At 42.3% G+C, this 22,299-nt stretch overlaps 1 protein-coding gene across 4 annotated transcripts in view; it reads left to right on the top strand.

Moving 5' to 3' along the window:
• Positions 1-22,299, top strand: part of FRMD4B (FERM domain containing 4B) — a 319,952-nt gene that overhangs the window by 157,976 nt on the left and 139,677 nt on the right. The window contains exon 1 of one of the 4 annotated variants that reach the window (XM_034658634.1): positions 21,459-22,193. The exons of the other annotated variants lie outside the window; for them this stretch is intronic. Coding sequence (XP_034514525.1) covers positions 22,170-22,193 — 24 coding nt within the window. The 5' untranslated portion in view covers positions 21,459-22,169. Of the gene's footprint in view, positions 1-21,458; positions 22,194-22,299 lie in introns of those variants that run through there. 4 annotated transcript variants of the gene reach the window in all.

Genomic DNA, 22,299 nt, shown 5'->3' with positions numbered 1-22,299 from the left:
AAAGTCAAGTTCCCCATTGAGCATTCAGTGGCCTGAGTGCATCTCAAACCACATATTTTGCTTGTCGCCAGCCTTCACTCTCCACAGTCCTCTGAATTACACAGACTAGAAGAGCAGCTGACAAACTGCGACCCACAGGAGAAAACTGTCCTCTCATTTTTGTAAATAAAGTTTTATTGGCACACAGCCCTGCTCACTCATTTACATTTTGTCTATGGCTGCTTTTGCACTACAGTGGCAGAATTGAGTCGTTGTGCCTTAACCACTTACAGCAGAGTAGTGGATACAAAGACTGTATTGGCCACAAAGTTGAAAATATTTACTGTCAGGTCCTTTACAGAAAGTTTGCCAGTTCCCACACTAGAAAAAAAAAGCAACATATTGGGTAGAGAATGCTAGAGGAAGAAAAGTCCAAAATACAATCATAGAAAAAAATAGAGCTTGAAGGAATATGAAAGAATTTTCTCATCAAATACCTAGTCACCAGGAAATTAGTGAAATATTCAGGATGAGTGTTCAGGTTACGTTTACTAGGTCCTTTGTTGTAGAACGTGATTGGAGCTACATACAGATTGATTCATTCTGTTGTTGGTTTATTTGTACCTAAAATAATGATCAAAGTGCTTGCCCCAGCCCTGCTCCTGTGCCAAGGCAATAGCAACACAAAGTCAAAGTAGGCATTTTTCCTGCCCTCGAGAAATCTATTGTCAAGGAGGGGAGATAGTTAAGGAAATGAAACTCTAGGTGCACATTGGAGGGGATCTAAATCAGACTGGATTAAAGCAAAAAGGAAGGGGAACAGAGCCAAGGAGGCTTCCTGGAGGAGCTAATTCTCAAGCTGAGGTTTGAGGGACAAGTGGGAGTTGGGTAGATGAAGAAAGGCAGAAGGGCATGTCAGGCACAGGAAAATATGGCTTTGGGGGGATTATAGACAATTTTTTAAGGCTGATGGGGAGAGAGGGTGAGGTGAGAGAGAGAGACGTGGAGTCAGAGACAGAGATTTTGGTTGAGAAGAATGTCTAAATTTTAGTGATCTTTTGCTTTCGGATTTTGATGTTTTTTTCTTCAGAACTTTGGGGGCAGGGAAGAGGTTGATTTAGACCCATCCCTGGCAGCAATGAGGCTAATAGATTTGGGAGAGGGTGACAGGGTGGAGGCGAGAAGGGGACCGGGAGGCTCTTGCAGGGATACGGGTGAAATCAGTCCGGAGAGAACAGGTTTCACTATGGCAACAAACAGCCCCAGCACCCTAATGGCTTAAAGAAGTATAGGTTTGTTTTTGGTTCATGCTACCTGTCCAATCACAGGTTGTCTGTCAGCCTTGCTTATCACTGTCACTGAGGCTTACAGAATGTTCCTGCACGTTGCCAGTTACCGGGATAGAGGGTGAAGAGCTCTTCAGGGCTTTGCACTGGCAATTAAGTGCTTGGTCTCTAAGTAGCTCATGTGACTTCTCGCAGGTTGTTGGTCGGAGCTGATTATGTAACCCACTCAATCACGGGGGCTAGGAAAAGCGATCCTGCCATGGTACCATGTGAATGCTGATGCAGATTTGGTTCTTGAAACAAATTCACAAGCAGGATGTTTACTCGAGAGCACGCTGGGGGTCAACACCTGTAGAAGGGAATAGAAAGGAGCAGAAGGAGCAGAGGAGAAATTGGGCTATAATTCACCCTCAACAGTGGCTTCGGCTCCCCTCATGGGTAGCTCTGGAACAAGAGAGTTGTCCCCACTTGGAACAAGAGGACTGTTCTTCCCCTCAACCTACATCAACACATCATTGGAGGTGGGCTGTCCTTGAGAATGTGGAGTGACCTTGACGTAGGCAGCTCTTTAAGGGAGGGCAATCCCCAGAGGGGGCTGAGAGCTGTCAGCTCAGAGGGCTTCCGACAACTGAGGGAATACGTCTGGGGAACACATCACAGCGTCTTCTACAGATGCCTGCCCAACCAACAGGTGCCAGGATCAAAGCCTGAACTGAGGAAGGGCCCAGGGGAAGGAAGTGGGGAGTAAGGATTGCGCTGACGTGAAGGATGGAGAAGCCATCTCCTGATTGGATCCTACAGTGTTGAAGGGATCGGGCAGTCATGGAGTCACTTAATAGCAGTAACACCTACAGAAAGGAGAGAAGACTTGGCAGATAAGTGAAATAGGAGTCTCCTTATCATCACAGAGAAAATTCATCTTCCATCTTTTCTGGTGATCAAAGACTAGGGTTTTACGGCAAGGAACTGAGATGCTAAGATTTCCAGAACTAAGAAGGAGAACTATGTTAATGTTCTAGCCCACAATCTCCCATGACGGGAAGATCTAAAAGACCTTGTATATTTAAAATCAACGAGATCAGTCTCAGTATCTTTGAAAAGGATTTTGGAGCCTTTGTTGAACAGCTTGAAAAACACTTAAGAATAGACTCTTCTGCCTTTTCAAATTGGCGTTTGCTTTTCCTCATACCGGCGCGTCTTGGGAGAGGGGCAGCACACAGCAGCTTCCTGTTTCTCCCCGCCTGTGTTTATTATGAACACTGTGTTTGGGATGTCCAATTTGATGGTTGTGGAAAAGTGTCAATGATGCGAATGGGAAATAAGATAGGTAGTTCGAAATTTTGTAGACCAGATAATATGACGTAACGCAGGGGAAGGAAGCAGAAATGAAACTCTTGTGAAAAACATTAAAGTTGACATCCACATGTAATTACACGTATGTGCACCTGTTGGTGTTCATATGTAACAGATATAAATTCTGGCGTCCTTGAAATAAACTTGGCACGAAAGAAGCTGATACCTATGATAAATTACATCGTGCCATTTCCCCCTAATGTCCTAATCATTTTTAGTCTCTTGAATTTTGTGTTTGGGCAAAGCTTGTTGCTTAAATAACTATTTTTTTCTTTAACTGGTGCTTTTCTATAGTCTCACTGCCTTGACGTGGCTAATAGCTACTAACTGTCTAGTAATAGCTGTACACCAGGCCCCATGCTCGGCACTTCGCATGTGTTATCTTCAAACAAAACAGGAAAACCCTTACGGGATATTTTCAATATAGAAAAATATAAAAGATAATATGAGTAAAAGTCCACACACCTACTACCTCTCAGTGTGAAGACATCTTAATATTGGGGTGCCTGGGGGGCTCAGTCGTTAAGCGTCTGCCTTCGGCTCAGGTCATGATCCCAGGATCCTGGGATTGAGCCCCGCATCGGGCTCCCTGCTCAGCGGGAAGCCTGCTTCTCCCGCTCCCATTCCTCCAGCTTGTGTTCCCTCTCTCACTCTCTCTCTGTCAAATAAATAAATAAAATCTTAAAAAAAAAAAGACATCTTAATATTTTGCCGTGTTTGTTTAGATACTTTTTTTGAAATATAATAAAATTGGGGGGGGGAAAGAAATATAATTGTATAGAATCAATTGAAACCACCCTTGTGCTTCTCCTGTCTCCCTAGAATCCTACCCCGAAGTTTGTGTTTCTCATTCCTGGGCATGTTTTTATAATTTCACCACATATGTTTGTATGTGTTAATATATATAAACCATCTATATTACTTCTGTGTCTGTCAAATTTATATAAGGATGTATCATTCTGCTACCTTATTCTCTCAACAAGCTTTGGGGATTGGTCTCTAAGTTCATTTCAATCCGTATATTCCATTGCATGAATATAACCAGTCTTTTGTTGGTGGACATGTAGGTTGTTTCCCATTTTTCAGTGTCTCAAAATACTACAGTGAAAATGTTTGTGTTTGTCTCCTCGTGCTTATGAGCGGGAACTTCTCCAGGGTACACACAGGAGACCTTAGCTTTAGGGGATGCCATGCCTTATCTTTGTCCCTGTAACAGTGCTACAAGATGATATCATGAACCCCACTTTATTGGTTTTATATACTTATTAACTAATAAGTCACGGTGTTGGAATTTGAACAGTGCTCTAGCTGACTCCAACACTCAGCCTCCTGCCACTGACTTGCTGCTTTATTTCCCGAAAAGATAAACAACATATAAAGATAGAATATTATCCATTTATTCACTTATTTATTCACTCAGCAAACATTGGGTGGAAACACAGCACTTAAAAGTGCAGTCTATACACTCAGGCTGCCTGAGTTCCAATCCTAATTCACCTTTTGTTAGCCATGCATGTTCTCTGAGAGTGAATTTTTTTTTCTATTGTAAAATATAGCTAATTATAGTATCTCACTTAAAGTGTTTCTCTCCCAGGACGTTATCGAAACTCATTGTATTGATATTTTCAGTAAATAGTGTTAGATAGATGTGCGGATGGATGGATGAGTGCCTGGGCAATCGTTATCTTTACATGCGCGGTGTGCCCAATGCCTTACGTATATGAGTAACCATTGAAACCCCTACAGTCTGCAGAAGACTTCAATCCTCCTTCCTCCTCTCCACCCCAGACTAAGAACTACAAGGCTAGGGGAGCAAGCAGGACAGGGGCCCCTGAGCACTGCAGAGAGATGCCGTGCCCCTGTGGTTGCATGGCACAGCTTTTTATCCCGAGACTCTGACATCTTCTGATTCTGGCATGAGAGCAAAGATGCTCACAACTGCTTAGTTGTTTTCTTTCTTTCTCTGCAACTGAAGCTATTAAACTTCCTTCTTCTCAACCCTGAGCCCTAGACTCTCATGCACGAAGGCTACAGGACCCCACTGACAGCTGTCTCTCTCATCTGTGTAAGCTCTCCTCCGATATGACCCTGAGATTCGCAACTGCTAAGGAGACCCAGTTATTACAAGCATCATGCTACCCTTGGGTAATGTAGCCAGCAAATATTTTTACAGAAATGAGTTTGTCTCATTAAAATGTGATTAGATGCTTATTATCTGAGAGAGAAAAGGGCCTTGATAAAATAGGGAAATAGAATGAGCTGTAGTCAGCTGGACCTGGTTTAAAACCAAGGCTTCATGACTTACCAGCTGTGTGACCTTGAGCCAAGCTGCTTAATTGCTCTGGGCCTCTTTTTTACCCACGCAAGAGATAAAATAAATAATACTTACATTTAAAATAAATAATACTTACATATGAAGGTTAAAAAATAACATGGATTGAGAAATAGTAGCTTTCTGGTTGAGAAAATTTGGACCCCTTGCACAGACTTGATCCTAAGCCTAAAGTAATCATGCTAGAAGTTAGGAGTGCCAAGACTGACCAGGATATAACTCCAGGCATGATCATTTCATAGCTGTGTAACATGGGCAAATTACCTGACCTCTCTGTGCCTCATCTTCTTGTGCATGAGATGAAGATGATAACAGGACCTACCTCCCAGGGCTGTTGAGGGGACAACACAGATAAATAAAGATTTCACTAGGGTGGCTGGCTCATGGTAAGCCTTTAAAAAGGGTGAGCTATACATATTTCTACGTAGCGAACATCTTCTTTGTGTCAGACATAGCGCTGAGGGCTTCATGGTCACCGTTTCGTGTGATTCTCCTAACAGTGACAGGTAGCAGGTGTTTTTGAACCCACTTGGCAAATGTGGGAAGTGTGTAGAGCTGCTGGGTGACTTGTGCAAGAGCAAAGATGGGAGCTCAGTTCTGTCTGAGGACAAACGCCATGCCCTCCGCCATCTCATGCAAGGGGCTTAGTTTACGAACTGTTCAGCCCCGTCCTTTGCTCCATGTGCCTGCCTGACGCCCTAGGACTTGCCCAGGCTCCATCTCTCCCTCTAACAAACCCTGAAGCCATAGCAGGAATCAGTGACCTGGTGGGGCCTAAATGGTGTCCTTTCTCAATCCAGCCTCCAGAAGTCATTCAGCTCATGCCATTCTCATATTTGAATCCCTCCAATGATGTCCCAGCTCAGAAAAAGCCAGCCTCACCAGACCCGCATGGCCCCGTGCAACCGGCACCCCTTTCTCTGTGTTCTCTTCGCCCCCAGCTGCCGGCAAACACACTCAGCGTCTGGTGGTAACTCCTCACACTCGTCTTCTAACTCTTCTCGGGCCACACTGGCCTCCCCGCTGTGCGGTGCGTTCTGGCCTCAGAGCCTTTGCTCTTTGGGTATCATCTGCCTGGAACCCGGTCACCTAGCATCCATGTACGTGCTTACCCCCTCACTACCTGCAGTAGTCTTTAGATGTCATCACCCCACCTGCCAGGCCACCCCTGACCCTTCTCTCGTCCTGCTTTGCCACCTGACATTAGACCTGTGTTCAGATGCTCTTGTGTGTCAGCCGGACCAGAATGTTAGCTGAAGACGTGCAGGGACTTGGCTTTGTTCGCTGTAGTAGCCTCAGTGCCTGGAACCTAATAGATCCTTAGGAAATACTTGTTGACTAAATGAACAAAGGAATCTGCTTTACATTTTAAGAAGGTCACTCTAGCCGTTCTACCGGGTATGGCTGGGGAGGGATAAGACAATTAGGACGCTCTTTCTTTCTTTCTTATTCATTTTTTTTTTAAGATTTTTATTTATTTATTTGACACAGAGAGAGCACAAGCAGGGGGAGCGGCAGGCAGAGGGAGAGGCAGAAGCAGGCTCCCCGTGGAGCAGGGAGCCGGATGCAGGACTCGATCCTAGGACCCTGGGATCATGACCTGAGCCAAAGGCAGACGCTTAATCAACTGAGCCACCAGGTGCCCCAGGACGCTCTTTCTGATGCTGGGGACCTGGATAGGAGCAGCGGCAGCATGCAGTATAAGGAGATGCTAAGAATTTGGAGGAGGAAAATGTGGCATGAGAGGACCTCTGTCCAAAGGGAGAGGTCATGGTCTATAAAGTTCTGGAAACTTCATACAGGGGGAAAAGCCAGGCAGGTTGAAATGTGTTTGTATGTGTATGTTTATTGTTTTTCATGATTGAAAATAGCCCCAAGCCAACATAAGTGTTGCTGATTGAGGATTAAATTTGTTTGGGTTCTCTGATGAGTTCTCTGATGTGTCTGTGTTCCCATTCAAGAAGCAGTGTTTTGGATAGGAGAGTAGGTTATTTCCTGCAGGGCCCGTGAAAATGGGCTCACCCGAGGACCCTTGATTTGGTGGACAGCCAGCTGCGCGTCCCCGTCGGTGCCCAGCCCAGGGTGGGGAATTTGGCAGCTTCTACAGCTCTTGTCAGCTCCGACTGTCAAGCGATCGCCATTTCCTGTGCCCAGCCCTGTGGTTAGGTTCTGGAAAGTGCCCTGTTTTGCCTGACAAATGCTGACAGACACTTGAGACATTTTTTTTTTTTTTTTTTTTTTTTTTTTTTTGGCATTCTGTGGACATTGCTTATCACCTTGACTCTGTCTCCTGTCATTCCCATCCATTGGATTTAAGGATACGAGAACTTTTTGGATTTGCCTGGATTCTTGGGAGAAAAGAAAAAAAAATTTTTTTTCTGGTCTTCATTAGTGTTTAATTAAAAACTTGCTTCCCCTAGGTCTTTGGCTGTGTCCAGGCTTTTTAAAATTCTGCAAGCACAGACAATATAAAGAGAATTTGACCCTTTGAGTTACAAGAGCTGGTTTTTGTGTCTAATTATCAATCTCAAATAATGACAGAATCATAATCCCCAGCACAAAAAGTAATACTAGGAATTCCCCCAAGTAATTTTGAAGACAAAGCACACTTACTTTTAATAAATAGTTTAATACCAGTTTTTAAATGAAATTATTGTTTACGTTTGAAACAATTTGGTCAGGATATAAAGAATCTTAACTCTCTACTCATATTTAAATTTATGTGGTTCTTTCTTCCTGAAGGTTTTTATATATTAATATTTCTAGGTCTCAATGCCAAATATAGTTCTTGCCAAGCTCATAAGATTTTGCTCTCAAATACCTTTTGGAAATGATATTTTTTTAGTGAATGTGTTTTTCCTTCAATAAACTTCAGAAGCCAACTCCAAGTTTCAAAAAAAAAAAATTTTTTTTTGAGATGTTAGTGCCAGAGTCTGAACAGTGCCCTTTATTCACAACCAGACTAGATCAGTTTAATTTTTTTCAGGCTCCTATGCTACATTAGGTGACAAATACAGCAAAACTTTGCCACACCTTTATTCTGTATATTGTGTGCTTTGAGCAAATCAAATTTAATTATGGTCTTTCCGTCCTTTTCTTTTTTTTCTCCTGACTTTTTTCTTTCTGTATGTTTTCTCAGAGCTAACTAGGTCATGTTTAAGGATATGAATAATTTATAATACATATAAATGTATATGTAGGTATGTGAGTACAAATATACAAATAAATGTATAAATACATACACATATATATATATATATATGTATAAATATATGACTGTATCTGAAGTTTTTCCAGAAAGGAGAACCATGAACCGACATATTCATCAAATATAACTTTTACTTTTTTTCTCCAATCTTCAACATCACTTTTTTTTTAAAGATTTTATTTATTTATTTATTTTATTTATTTGAGAGTGCTAGAGAGAGCACAAGCTGCAGGAGGGGCAGAGGGAGAGGGAGAAGCAGACTCCCCACTGAACACGGAGCTCAATGCCAGGCTTGATTCAGGACTCCAGGATCATGACCTGAGCTGAAGGCAGACGCCCAACCGACTGAGCCACCCAGGCGCCCCTCAACATCAGTTTTAAAGCTGTGTTATGACCCTGAAATAATCACTCAATATCAATAATATGGTTAAGTTCCATCATAGATGGTATTTTTTAGGAAGTTGCTATCAATTTTAAGTTTAAAGCATGGGAAGTTGCTATCCATTTTGATGAAGTTCAGCAGATGAAAACTAGTGAGCAACTTCATTTGTTTCCATTGGTTTAAAGCGAAGAAACTAGAGAACTGGAGAGCTGGTTATGGGCTGTCACCTCCCGGCTCGGCTCTCCTGCCTGTGAAATGGGGCCATGCCATGGCTGCCACATTGGGTGGACTGAGCATTTCAGTAGTGAGCAGTAGAGCAAGTCACCCCCAATGTGGTGCTTGCCCAGTCTCCTTCCCCAGCAACCACCCACCCTGTGCAAGACCAGGTGGGGAGTTGCAGGCTTGAGGAAGGTATGAAGAAAAACACAAACGAAATGGCCAACAGCAATGCAGCCAAAGCAGCTTCATTCATTATTTACGGCTATTTAATGACATCTGTCTGTTTTAATAGACCTTGTAATGAGATGAAAGGCTTTATCTATTTCCTTTGAGTGATATACACATATCCTTCGGGAGCTGAGGATGTTGGAGTCAGACGGCTGTGAGCCCTGATCCTGTGCCTTATCCCTGAATGGCAGTGTGGCCCAGGGCATGATGCCTATCTCCTTTGAACTTCAGGCTTGTCATCTATGAAACAGGGACATAATATCTCATAGTGTTGTTGGCAGGTTTAAATGGGAGAATGCCGTGGGACTGCTCAGCCCTGCACCTGGGACGTGACAAGATCTCAATAAATTATAGTTTAAGAAAAAGGCCCTGACCACTAAGATAGGCAGGAAAGACAAGGACAAGTGTGCTAGAAATGGGATGCTCTTTTCCTTTCTGTCTCGGTGAACTTAACCTAAAATAACCGTAAGAGAGGAGAGGAGATGGATATTTTGAAGCAGGAAAATTAAATTATAATTGATCTGGTATATTGCTACAACCTTTTTGGAGGAAAATTTAGTGGTCTCCAATCAAAATGTGAGAGGTGTGCCCTCTTTGACCCAACATTTCCACTTCAGAAAGTCATCTTAAGAATCTTCTCACGTAATGGTATATGTGCAAGATTTTCATTGCACCGTTACTTGAAATAGCAAACCACTGGGAGACATGAACAGGAGAATGCATGGTAACATGGTAATACCTTTGTACCGTGACGTTCCACGAGATCAGGAGGAAGAATGAAGTACAGTTATAGATCGCAGCTTCCCTAAACTGTCAGCGAGATAATTTCGAGTAGAACACAGATACTACACAAGAAAGGTGTGCATATATCCCTTTACATGGGAGAACAAGGCTGGAAAGACCTACATCAAACCACCAATAATGTTTACCCCTGGGCAATGTAAGTGGATGAAGGGAGAGCTTTCCACTTCTTTAACTTCAATAATTTTGAATTTAAATTTTTTATAGCAAGGATTTATGTAATTTTTTGTACTTTTGTAAGATTTCCTACTTAAAACAATTGATCCAGGCTATTGTGAAAAGCATTTCCGGGGAACAGGGTTGTGTCCCCGTGAACCCTGTGTCGCTGTACCCAGCATGTAGTATCCCCTCCCAAGTGTTTGCCTTGTGTGTCCGTTTAATAATGATTACTAATCATTATTGATTTGATTACTATTGAATAAAATGTAATATTTGTACTCATTTAAATGAGTACCATAGAGTCTTTTTAATTATTAAAATAACAAAAGTCCATAAGTATAATTGTTATAGAAATGGATGGTTTATTTTTTTTAAGACTCTATTTATTTGAGAGAGAGAGTGCGAGCAGGGGAAGGAGCAGAGCAGGAGGGATAGGGAAGGGAAAGAATTTCAAGCAGACTTTGCACTGAGCGTGGACCCCAACGTGGGGCCCGATCTCAGGACACTGAGATCAAGACCCTGAGATCATGTCCTGAGCTGAAACCAAGAGTGGGACGCTCAACCAGTTGACTGAGCCAGCCAGGTGCCCCGAAATGCATGGCTTAAAAGTGAAGGTACTTTATCCGTGGTATATATTCACAAAATATTTGTTAAATATATAGTGGCATACATATTACATTAATATAAATTTTTATAAAGGTGAGATCATCATATACATCTTATCTTGAAATGTATTATTTACTTAGCGTAGATACTGATCTCTCATTATTTTTTATAACTGTCGTATATTCAAAGGTACGACTATCATAATTACTTTCATCAATCCCCTATTAATGGGCATTTAGGTCATTTCCAATTTTCACTAAGACAGTGCTACAGTGAACGTCTTTGTATGCAAAACATTTGTGGGAGAATTTCTGTAAGATAAATAACTTGTGTGGACGAAATTTGGATTTCCAGGGGCGCCTGGGTGGCACAGCGGTTAAGCGTCTGCCTTCGGCTCAGGGCGTGATCCCGGCGTTATGGGATCGAGCCCCACATCAGGCTCTTCTGCTATGAGCCTGCTTCTTCCTCTCCCACTCCCCCTGCTTGTGTTCCCTCTCTCGCTGGCTGTCTCTATCTCTGTCGAATAAATAAAAAATAAAAAAATCTTTAAAAAAAAAAAAAAAAAAAAAAAAAAAGAAATTTGGATTTCCAAAAAGGTTGTACCAATTTATGCTCCTGTTGAATGAACAAGAGCCCGTCTTTTCCATACCCTAGCCAACAACTTTTGATTTATGCCATTCTCCTAGCCAAAAATTGATCTCTTATACTTTTTTTTTCATTTTATTTCATTTATTAGTGGAGCTGTCCAACTTTCATAACTTTCTTAAGGGCCATAATGCTCAGAACACTGGGATTGTTCTTGCCTGAGAACATTGGGAGAAACACATTCTGCGTTTTTTTTTTTAAGATTTTTTATTTATTTGACAGAGATAGAGACAGCCAGCTAGAGAGGGAACACAAGCAGGGGAGGTGGGAGAGGAAGAAGCAGGCTCATAGCAGAAGAGCCTGATGTGGGGCTCGATCCCAGAACACTGGGATCACGCCCTGAGCCGAAGGCAGATGCTTAACTGCTGTGCCACCCAGGCGCCCCTCATTCTGCGTTCTAATACAGTATCAAGTGGTTTGCATGTTTTCAGAGCCAGACTTGAGAGCAAATTTTTGTGTCTTAGAAAATGTTTGTCATCTCAGAGTGGTACGGAATTTTCCTGTAGAGTTAAAATAGGTTTATGTAGAACATTGCCGGTTAAATCCAAGTATCATAAAGATAAATTGTCGTTCAGCCTATCATGCCCTACAATCTGAAGATTTAGAAATAGCAGGGAATACTTCTTTCTTTTTACGTTTGCTTTACTGTTTGTGTCATACTATGGTTTCCCTGTTCACTGTTGAGTGGATTTCAGCAATTTTGTTTTATCTCTTCTGCAAATGATCTATAGTTCATTTAGAGAAGCTGGAAAGGGCTCACCAAGGCTTTTATTTATTTATTTTGTAACAGGGAATAAAGCTTGGGGCAGCAGAACGGAATGATGCACCATCTATATTCTCTTTCTCATCTTAGATGCCCGAGGCTTTGAGGCTTATTTGATCCTCAAAATCCATATTTATTAACTTAAATATAATTTTGCCAGAGTTGAGTTGTCTCAAAGAGATTTCATAGCCACAAGCCACCGTGGAACTGTCTTTTGTCCCATTTTGGGAGCCGCCAGAACTGATTACGTAGATGACGGAAACTGCTGGTCTCATTAATGTCGTGGTTATTCGAGAGAGAGAACCCTGAGGGTGAGGACAGATTGACCTGCAGGGTTGTTTGTGTATGGAGTTTCACCAGGGCCGGTCTAACTCAGAGGTAAATTGGAATTGCCACAGGAAGCCCTTCAGAGAGGGCTTTTGTCATGTTTTAGCTGCACAGCTCTCAGCTTGGCCTTCTGCTAGCACCCCATCTCCCTTCTGGAGGCGTCCACTGGACAAATGGCAAAAAAGCAGGTCCTGGTGCGGATTTCCTACCATGGCAGCCAAGGAGGCTAGATCTTCCTCTCTCTACACTCCAGTTCAACTAGCGGACAGGCCCAAGGCCTCAACCTGGCTCCCAGATACCTGTACGCCCTTACACTCAGAGTGGAGAGTGGTGTGGTGAACTGGAGGGAGTGGAGACAGGAGTGGTAAGCTGGAAAGAGAACATTTGAAAGTCAGAACCATCCAGGCAGCAGTGGGATGCGACACAGACACGGTGAGTGCATGACATGATCCTCATTGTGTTTGCCCCGATGGGTTCTCTTGCTTCCTATTCATTTTCTAAGCCTGCTTCCCAGAGGCACTTTTTTCCTTTTTCTATCCTGAGAGGCTTGATTTGGTCAGGAATCAATATCACCCTCCATGTAACTTGGGAATATCCTGACTGGTTTGTCAGCCAGTGCTTCCCAACTTTTTCTCATGTCATAGAGTACATAGAAGATGATAATGTTGGTGTGGCACCCAGGGTCAATGTTTATGAGGCTGCTTAAGGCTTAGTTCACCAGTGAAGGGTCTCAGGCTGCCATGATGGCTGAGAGTACCAATAGGTTAGGATAGCCCTTCCCTACTATATTTACAGGTTGGTTGTGAAGCTGTGGTCCGAGGCGCCATGGTGACCTTTTCCTCTTGCCACTGATTGGTTTAGCATAAACATATGACCGATCTCTGGCCAGTGGGTGGTGGGGGGCAGTTTGCTGATGCATTTCCTGAAAATATCTCTTTACTCTTAAAAAGAGACATAGAAGAAAGAGATGGTCCTTCTTTTGAAGTAGACATGTGATGTCTGGAAGAGTGATAGTGATACTGCAACCAGGAGGGAATGTTAGCTTCAGCAGAACATGCTGAGTGGAAAAATAGAAGGAACCTGGGACTTTGATGGCATTACTAACATGTAGACCTCACCAACCTTGGAACAAACCTATCTTTAGATACTGAGATAATGGATACATGTCATTTTTTAAACATTTATTTATTTGAGACAGAGAGATTGAGAGTATGAGTTGGGGGAGGGGCACAGAGAGAGGGAGAGAGAGAATCTCAAGCAGACTCCCCGCTGATCTTGGAGCTCAAAGTGGGGCTGGATCTCATGACCCTGAGATCATGACCTGAGCCAAAACCGAGAATCTGACGCTCAACCGACTGAGCCACCCAGGTGCCCCATGGGTCCATATTATGAAAGTTATTTTCACTTTTTGTTTGTTACTTACTGCAAAAAGCTTTTTGATGTAATATCTGCTTGGGACTTGAGGGTCAGGACTTACAGAAGAGCTGTCCAACCAAAAAAGTGCTCAAAATAAGACACTTTTGAGGAAAGAATGGGAAAGGACCTAGAGATATATTGGTGAAAAGAAAATGTTTAAATTCAGAGTAAGATGGATAGAAGTAAAAGAAAATTCTTTTTTAAAAAGTGTTTGCTTTAAAAAGTACAAAATTTCTTTATTAATATGATAGTAGTCTTGACTGGATATATTTGCTAGCATTGCAGCAAAACATTAGAGAAAGGGAAGGAATGCTAATCAATAATTGCAAGACGCACAAGAGCGTACAAGTCAGAAGCCTGAACCCTGGAGCCAAGGTGTTTAACGTGCAGATCCTCCCAGCTGCTCCTTCCTAGCTGTGTGACTTCATGTAAGTTCCTTAACCTCTCTCTGCTTCCGTTTTCTCATCCGTAAAATAAAGACGGTGATGATAATAGTCCCTACCTCAAATATATTGTTGGGTATATACTTATAAAGTATGGGAACAGGATCCAGCATGTATTAAGTACTATGTAAGTGTTTGCTATTATTATTTGCAATTATCATCCAAACCTGTACTCAATACAGATACTTTGACCACTACACAGTTACTGGAGTGGCTAAATTAAGATCTGTAATACCAAGTGTTAGCAAAGACCTCCCATACATTACTGGTGGGAGTATAAGATAGTATGACCTTTTAGAAAATTGTTTGGCAGTTTCTTAAAAAATAAACATGTGTCCACCCTATAATCTGTTATCTCCATTTGTGTGTATCAGGCAACAGATATGAAAACATGTACATACATACATACACACACACACACACCTTGTGAGGGTGTTCATAGAATATTTGTTTATAATAACCCCAAACTAGAAATAGCTCAGGTCTCATTCACCAGAGAATAAATAAATAAATTGTGTCATATTCATGAAGTAAACAACTACTCAGCAATAAAACATGAACGAACTGCAAATATATGCAACACGATGAATGAACCTCAAGAACATTTTGCTCAGCAAAAGGAGCCAGACATACAAAACTATATACTGTACATTCAATTCCTAGGATTGTTCTAGAACAGGAAGAACTAAGTCTGAACAATGGTGGCTTATGGGGAACAATTGGCGGAGGTAATTTTCTGGAAATATTCTACATCTTGGTGGGGGTGTGGAAACATAGCTGTATACATTTGTCAAAATTGGTCAAATTGTTAATACTGAAAATAGGTATATTACTATATATAAATCATAACACAGGTTTTAAAAATGAAACAAAAAGCAATAGCAGATGCTGCATAGGTCTTGGGTAGTGAATACACAAGTGAATACCTTTTATCCCAGGTAGCAGGAAGATATCAAAGACTTCTAGGGTCATGTCCAAAGGACTCGGGAGCTGATTCAAGCTCCTTGTTGGCCAAGATGCAACAGTTCAAGCATCAGTAAAGGCAATACCTTTAATGGTTTAAAACACATGTAGGAGGGGCGCCTGGGTGGCTCAGTTGTTAAGCGTCTGCCTTCAGCTCAGGGCGTGATCCTGGCATTCAGGGATCGAGCCCCACATCAGGCTCCTCCGCTGGGAAGCCTGCTTCTTCCTCTCCCACTCCCCCTGCCTGTGTCCCTCTCTTGCTGGCTGTCTCCTTCTCTGTCAAATAAATAAATAAAATCTTTAAAAATAAATAAATAAAACACATATAGGAGCACCTGGATGGCTCAGTCGGTTGAGTGCCCAACTCTTGATTGTGGCTCAGGTCATGATCTCCAGGTCGGAAGAAGGAAGTTGGCTTGAGATTCTCTCCCTCCTCCTTTGTCCCACCCCCCACTCACGTTCTCTCTATTTCTCTCAAATAAATAAAAATTAAAAAGAAAAGAAAACACATTAATGTATTTAAATGCATGTGTTTATAAATACTTAAAAAAATATTTTTGGCCACCATTGGAAGTGCCAAGTCATTATTTTGAAAACTGGTAAATAAAGAATCAGGCATTTGCTCCGTGTCTCCTATTATTAATTATATCACTGGGAAACCTATTAATAGATGAGGGGAAATGTCTCATTACAGAAATATTCTAGCTAATAAGTAAAGGGTGATAGAAAGTCACCATATTGCAACCTTTAATCCATTAAATGATCTGGCTATTGAACTAACATCACAAAAGAGAAGGCCCTCCTAATGAAAGAACACAGGTGGTAACCTGTGAGACAGTCTTGTCAAAGAAGATCCAACCTGGACTCTGATCGAGCCTTCAGATTCAACCAACTTGTGGGAAATACAGTGGACAGAGAACCATGTTTAATGACACCATGAGATGTAATCAGCAAAACTCAGATAGTGGAATGTACAGGATAAGCAGTCCAGTGTCTTCAATAAATAAATGGCAATGAGAGAGAAGAGAGAAAATGAGCAAGGTGGGTGGAAGGAGAACTTATAGATTAATAGACACACAAGAGAAAAATCGACAAATATGCAAAGTGTGGACCTTTTCTGCGTCAATATTCAAACTTGAAAAAAACAACAAGACAATTGGAAATTTGAGCACTGGAAATCTGATGATATTAAGGAATATTGATAGATAGATAGATATGTAATTGGGGTTATGTTTTTAAAAAGATTCCTTATCTTTTATACTAAAATATTTACAGATGAAATTATTTGAATGCTTAGATTTGCTTCAAAGTAAAAGGACAGAAAGTGGGTGAGAATATTAATGAAACAAGATTAGCCGTGTGCTCATACCTGTTGAAACTGAGTGAGGGATACATGTTGGTTCATTGAACCAGTCTGTCACTTTCTGTAAGTGCTTGAAATTTTCCATCATGAAAAGTTTTGTTTTGTTTTGTTTTTATAGAAATGCAAAGGGAGAGGAAAAGGGGAAAACAAACAAAAACCAGATGGTGCAGAAATACAGGAAGGAAATCTAGCAGCATGCTTGAACACTAACCCTAACCCCTGCATGCATTTCTCATGGTCTGCAGCAGCCAAGCAGAAAAGCAATATTTAATAATGTAAGCCCCAGGTTTGAATCCTCCTCTACACCCAACTGGCAGGGGCCGGGGTGGCGGGGGTGACTCCTGGTGACACTCACTAGGGCTCAGTTTCTCATTTGTAAGATGAAAATGAACTAGTACCCGTTTCAGAGTGTTGTTGTCCGGATGAAAGAAGATAATCTGTGTCAAGCTAGAGACCGAGTATCTAGTACCAGTTAGCACTCAGTAAATGTGGGCTCTTGGCTATTATTTTATTGAATGTAATCTTTAAAATGAGAACATTAGACAAAAGTGAATGCGTGCACTTTTCAACAGATGTTGGAGTCTTTTGGATAACTTCTGAACCTCAGAGGTCTTTTTTGGTTCCTTTTTCCGAACACAGGGATGAGATCAGATTTTGCAGTATTTATGTCCATCACCTACAAAACTGCACGTGCCTTATGATGACACCCAGTCAGAAGTCACTGTGCCCCACCCCATGAAGCATACAGAAAGGGAAACCCTCACATTGCTTACCTTTCTCCCTACCTCTTTTCCACCTCTGTTTTTCCATTTATGGTTAAGAAAGCAAGAGAATCTGGCTAGAACAAGAAGCTTCCCTCTTTTTCTTCCTGGAGGGGAACATGAGTAATGGACTTTTCCATCGGGGTTGTTTTTCCTGGACATGGTATCCCCCCTCCAACTGCTACAACATGTGATCCTGAAGGAGACCTTAAATAAACTTCAAGTGTTCCTTATCGGTCAGTGATGCCGTCCCAGCTTCTAATAAATTTTGAAGTCATTTTCTGTATTCAGTGTTCTTCCTTTTAAAACAGAAGTTCTATTCATTCACTGGATTAAGTGAGAACTTGCCGTGTGCCGTGTGTTACATAGCCTTGAACAAGGCAGAGAAGGAGCCAACCACGTGGCTCCAGGCCTCCCCAGAAGCTCACTCTCACCACCAAGGGCCCTCCATTTTTCTTTATCACGTCCTCCTGCCTTCTTCATGAGTCTGTCCCTCATCTGAAATTACCTTTATTTATTCATTTATGTACTTTTTTTGATTTCTTGTGCCCCATGGATGTCTCTCCTTTTCACTCCTGCATCCCCACCACCTTGCCCAGTACCCAAAGAATCAGCTCCAGAACCAGGCTATGATTTGTAGGGCCCAGTGCAAAAAAGAAATTGTGGGGGCCCCTGTTCAGAAAATATTAAGAATTACAAGACAACAGAGCATGACCTCAAGCATGGGCCACTTCTGAGCATGGGATCCTGGAGGACTACACTAGTCATACGTTCATTATTATTAGGCCTAGCACCTAAGAGACACCCAAAAAAATAGTTATTGAGTGAATGCAAATCTAAGAAAAACCAGGTATCCAAAGAGCTCCGACATATAAATTGATAAGAGATTAAGAACAGAAACCAGCATGTATGTGAAAGGGATGCATCATTTATCAACCACAGGGTTGGCTGTAAGGTGGAAAATAAGATAGCGCTCTGCTCTCCTTGAGAAACACCAATCTAGGCCATAAATCGCTTGAGAGTCTGGACCCCAGCATCTTCACCCTGACTTCCCTCACAGTTCCCTGCACGTACACGGTGCTCAGTCAATATCTGAACTGAACTGAGTTGGTTCTAGAGGAAGAAGGGGAGCAGGGTGAAGTGTAATGAAGGAAATGCACCCTTCTTTAGTGCGTATCTCACAGAATTTAGGAGATGAGCTGGCCGTCAGGGTCATCCTCTCAGTTTATGACAAATGGTTCAGAGTGAGGCTCACCCATCAGAGTTCTAGAAAACCAGTACATTGCCTATGGTGGGATGTTATGGACGTGTCTGGCATTCGTTAGGTACATAAAATGTTCTGTGATCGTCTGGGGATAAATGCAAAGCTCTTCACAAAGATTGCTTAGACTCTATATACCTTTAAAAATCGAGACTACGCTACCATATAGTTTTCCCTAAATTGGTGGACATATTTCCCTGGTTCTGCTGCCAGCAGTGGTGGAAATCCCCACAGAGTCACCAGTATGCTGGTCCAGGCTCACCAGTTGGTTAGTTGGTCATGTGATGGTGTCGCAGTTTGCTTTTGGTAGGCATAATTTCACATATGTTTTTATTTCATTGGGACCTATGCCAGAGTATATTCCTTTCCACTGGGACCCATACCAGGGCTCCCTCCGGTCTGCATTCCTAGACCCAGGTTCATCCCTGCCTGGTGTCTGGCCGCCTGGCAGGAGCCATTTGGAAGAATGGTTGTTTCAAGTTGGATGTAGGGTGAGCTTTGCTGCTCTTCCTGTTTGGGCCTTAGAATTCCAGTTTTCTAGGACCAGTTCCTAACTGGTTCACAGAACTTCGTCTGATACCTGAATACAGCAGGAATTATCCCCTTCCCTAACACAGAATCCCTGGCACCGAGACTGCCCTGTGATTTGCACCCGGAGCCCCCCAAGCTCCCCAGTTCTAGGTTGATAAGCAACTCCATTGTGGAGCATTGTTGGTCACCTGGCTAATGGTGTCTGATTATTGCTGTCCGTTCTCCCACGAGTGGATGTGTTTTGCTTGCTAATGAATTCTTTTTTTCATTTAAATTTAATTAATTAACATATAATGTATTATTGGTTTCAGAGGTAGAGGTCGGTGAATTCTTTAAAAAAAAAATTAAAACTAGCTTGAGCAGAAGTGGGAGTTATAGTGATTCAGACGGTCTTTGAAGTGTGTCTCTCTCCCACTCTTCTGCTAGGCATGAGGTACCCTGGTAGCCCCAGACTCATCACAGCAGCCTTATAATTGCAGAACAAACACAAACACACTTCTCTGAGGAGTAAGGGGTAGAGGTTGTTTTTTTTTTTTCATTATTCCTGAATCATATGTTCATCGCATGACGGAGGCTGGCGGGGGGTGGGGGAGGGCTGGCATGAGGTTAATCTCACCCTAATCATGTGGATGGTACCTTCACAGAAAACCAGGGATCTGTGATTAGGAAGAGGTGAATCAGACTCTAAAGAGGCAAAACCAACAGACACTCTGACAGTCTTCTCATTTTAACCCTCCCGTGTGCTCTCATGGCCATAACCTGGCCTTGCCCTACCACTGTATTTGGAATGCTGGCCTTCACCTGGACCTTCAAGTTGGCCTGGCCTCCTGGTTTTAGCCCATCCTGTTGCCTCAACTCTGAAACTGGTTATCAAAACTCTGATTGTCCTTCAACATGAGAAACTTCTTCCCATACAGTTGGCAATGTCCCATTAATTCTCTCAGGAGACTTTCCAACCCAGTGAGAAAAGTTGCCATCTATGGAGTTTTTGCTGCTATATATACACAAATAGAAGGTTCCCCAAAATATAAAGTAATTCACTATTTTCCCAGTAAGAAGATTCAAAACACATGTTTGGGGCCAACTTGAATACATACAATTTAGGAAGGCAGATTATGTAATGGAATATCTCCCTCTAGTATTTCAGATCATTTGTTCTATAGATTGAGAATTTGAGTGATTGTTGCCTGGCGGTCTCCCTCTTTACGCAGTGGTTTTGTTCAGCCCCTTCCCCTGCATCTGTGCATTGGCCCTGAGACAGAAGCCCATCTTTGAGTCGTCATCCTTGTAGCTATCCCAACCACATCTTCACTCCTGCCTAAGACATTTGAGCGACAGCACTTTTTTGAATCTCCGTAGTTGATGTTTCATCGGGAAAATGATTGCATGACATTTTTTCCTTCTCCCATCATCCTCAGGTGCATATGCATGGTCTTCCAGCATAACCACCTGCTGCATGACCTTTTATTTATTTATTTACTTATTTATTTATTTATTAGGAGAGAGAGCACATGAGTGGGGGGAGGGGCAGAGGGAGAGGGAGAGAGAGAATCTCCAGCAGACTCCCCAGGGAATGCAGAGCCCCACGAGGGGCTCATCTCATGATCCTGAGATCATGACCTGAGCCAAAATCAAGAGCTGGATACTGAACCAACTGAGCCACCCAGGTGTCCCTGCATGGCCTTTTAAAGTGATGTATAAGTAACTCCTTTATTTTAACATCCAGCCCCTCCAATTGTGAGGTCACATGCCCACAGATAATTACTAAGTCTGCGTTGAATTCTTTGCCACCTTTTCCACTGATTTTTCGAGTGACCCGAATAAGCATCCAAACTTGGCATTGATCAAGGTTTTTTAGGCTATTGTGTCTTCCCAGACTGTATATTGTGGTTCAAAGTAATCAGAGTATTTGAAAGGACTTCAAGGTAAAGCCACTTGCTCAGTGCTCCGGGCTAAGATCTTTTTTTTGGTAGAGGGAAGGGGGAAGACTTCCTCATTAAATACATGTGCTATATGCCTATCTACCGAGCTCATTCTTTGTGTTCTGCATGCATGATCTCATTCGATTCCTCCAACGCCCCTAATAAGATGGGGATTTTTATTTCCACCTTACTAAAGAGGAAATGGATTCTCAGAGAGGTCAAGTAACTTACCCAAGGCCAAGCAGCTATAAAATCCCAGGTTTGACTCTAGAATTCATATCCTTAACCATACCACACACTTGCACAAAATTTCAGAAGTTTCTTTTTCTTTGTTTTTTTTTTTTTAGATGGGAGCATGGTGCCATGTCACAAGCTCTTACTTAACCATTCTAAAAATAACACACAGATTTATTATTTTTCCTGGATTCTGCATATTTTTCTTTCCGCCCCACCTTGGAGTGTAACATACTGCGATTATTCCCTACCCATTGAGTAATTTCAATAGTAATGCTTCTGTTCAATGCAAATGATGAAATAGATCCATTTTGGAGACCACAGTCATCCTGCCAGGATTTTTTGTTTGTGGCTGGCATTTCTGCTATTGATGGATAGTACTGAGGTCGTCTCATGGAATTCTGAGTTTCTTTCCGAGTGTAAAAGCTAGTGGCATGAAATGCGTGTGGACACACAGTTGAGTTCAATATTCCTTCTGTGTGTATGCATTCGGTCGCCTGCCTTGTGCGGGATATACATAGACGGAAGAGCCGAAGTTGAAGTATGGAGTCTTCGATCGCCTAGCCCATCGCTAGATAAGGATCCGTCCCACGTCATGCGTCATCAGTGAAGTTTAGAGAACGGTAAACAACATTTCATCATGTGTTTCAAAGATGTGATGAAGAGAAACTTTAGGTAGCCAAAAGAAATAGCAGAAGTTTTGGGGTTGTTGTTTTTTTTTTTTTCCCCCATTGCTCTCCTGACTCATGTTGAAAGGCTTTTGTTTCTAATCAAAGCAACAAACGGTAAGGTCATTTCCTTGTGATTATATGGCAGCGGAAGGCGTCAGGGTTTTCAGATCCCTACTTCCACCAGCTTTTATTTGGAGAAAACACACACACACACACGCACACACACACACACGCACACACACACACACACACACACACATCACAAGCACTTAATACATGTGTCCTTTGTCCTGCACATTCTCTCCAGTCCCTTTAAATGAGCCGAGATCATGGTTCGGAGGTAAGAACAATTTCTCTTATAATATTCTGACTACAGACAGCTTCGTGAGCTCTTACTGGCATTTCTTAGCAAACTCTTGGGCAGATTTTAATATTTTACTGGGGTG

The sequence above is a fragment of the Ailuropoda melanoleuca genome, chromosome 4 (assembly GCF_002007445.2).
Source record: "Ailuropoda melanoleuca isolate Jingjing chromosome 4, ASM200744v2, whole genome shotgun sequence".
Lineage (NCBI taxonomy): Eukaryota > Metazoa > Chordata > Mammalia > Carnivora > Ursidae > Ailuropoda > Ailuropoda melanoleuca.
The sequence above is the reverse complement of the archived record's forward strand: the minus strand, read 5'-3'. Positions and strand labels throughout refer to the sequence as shown.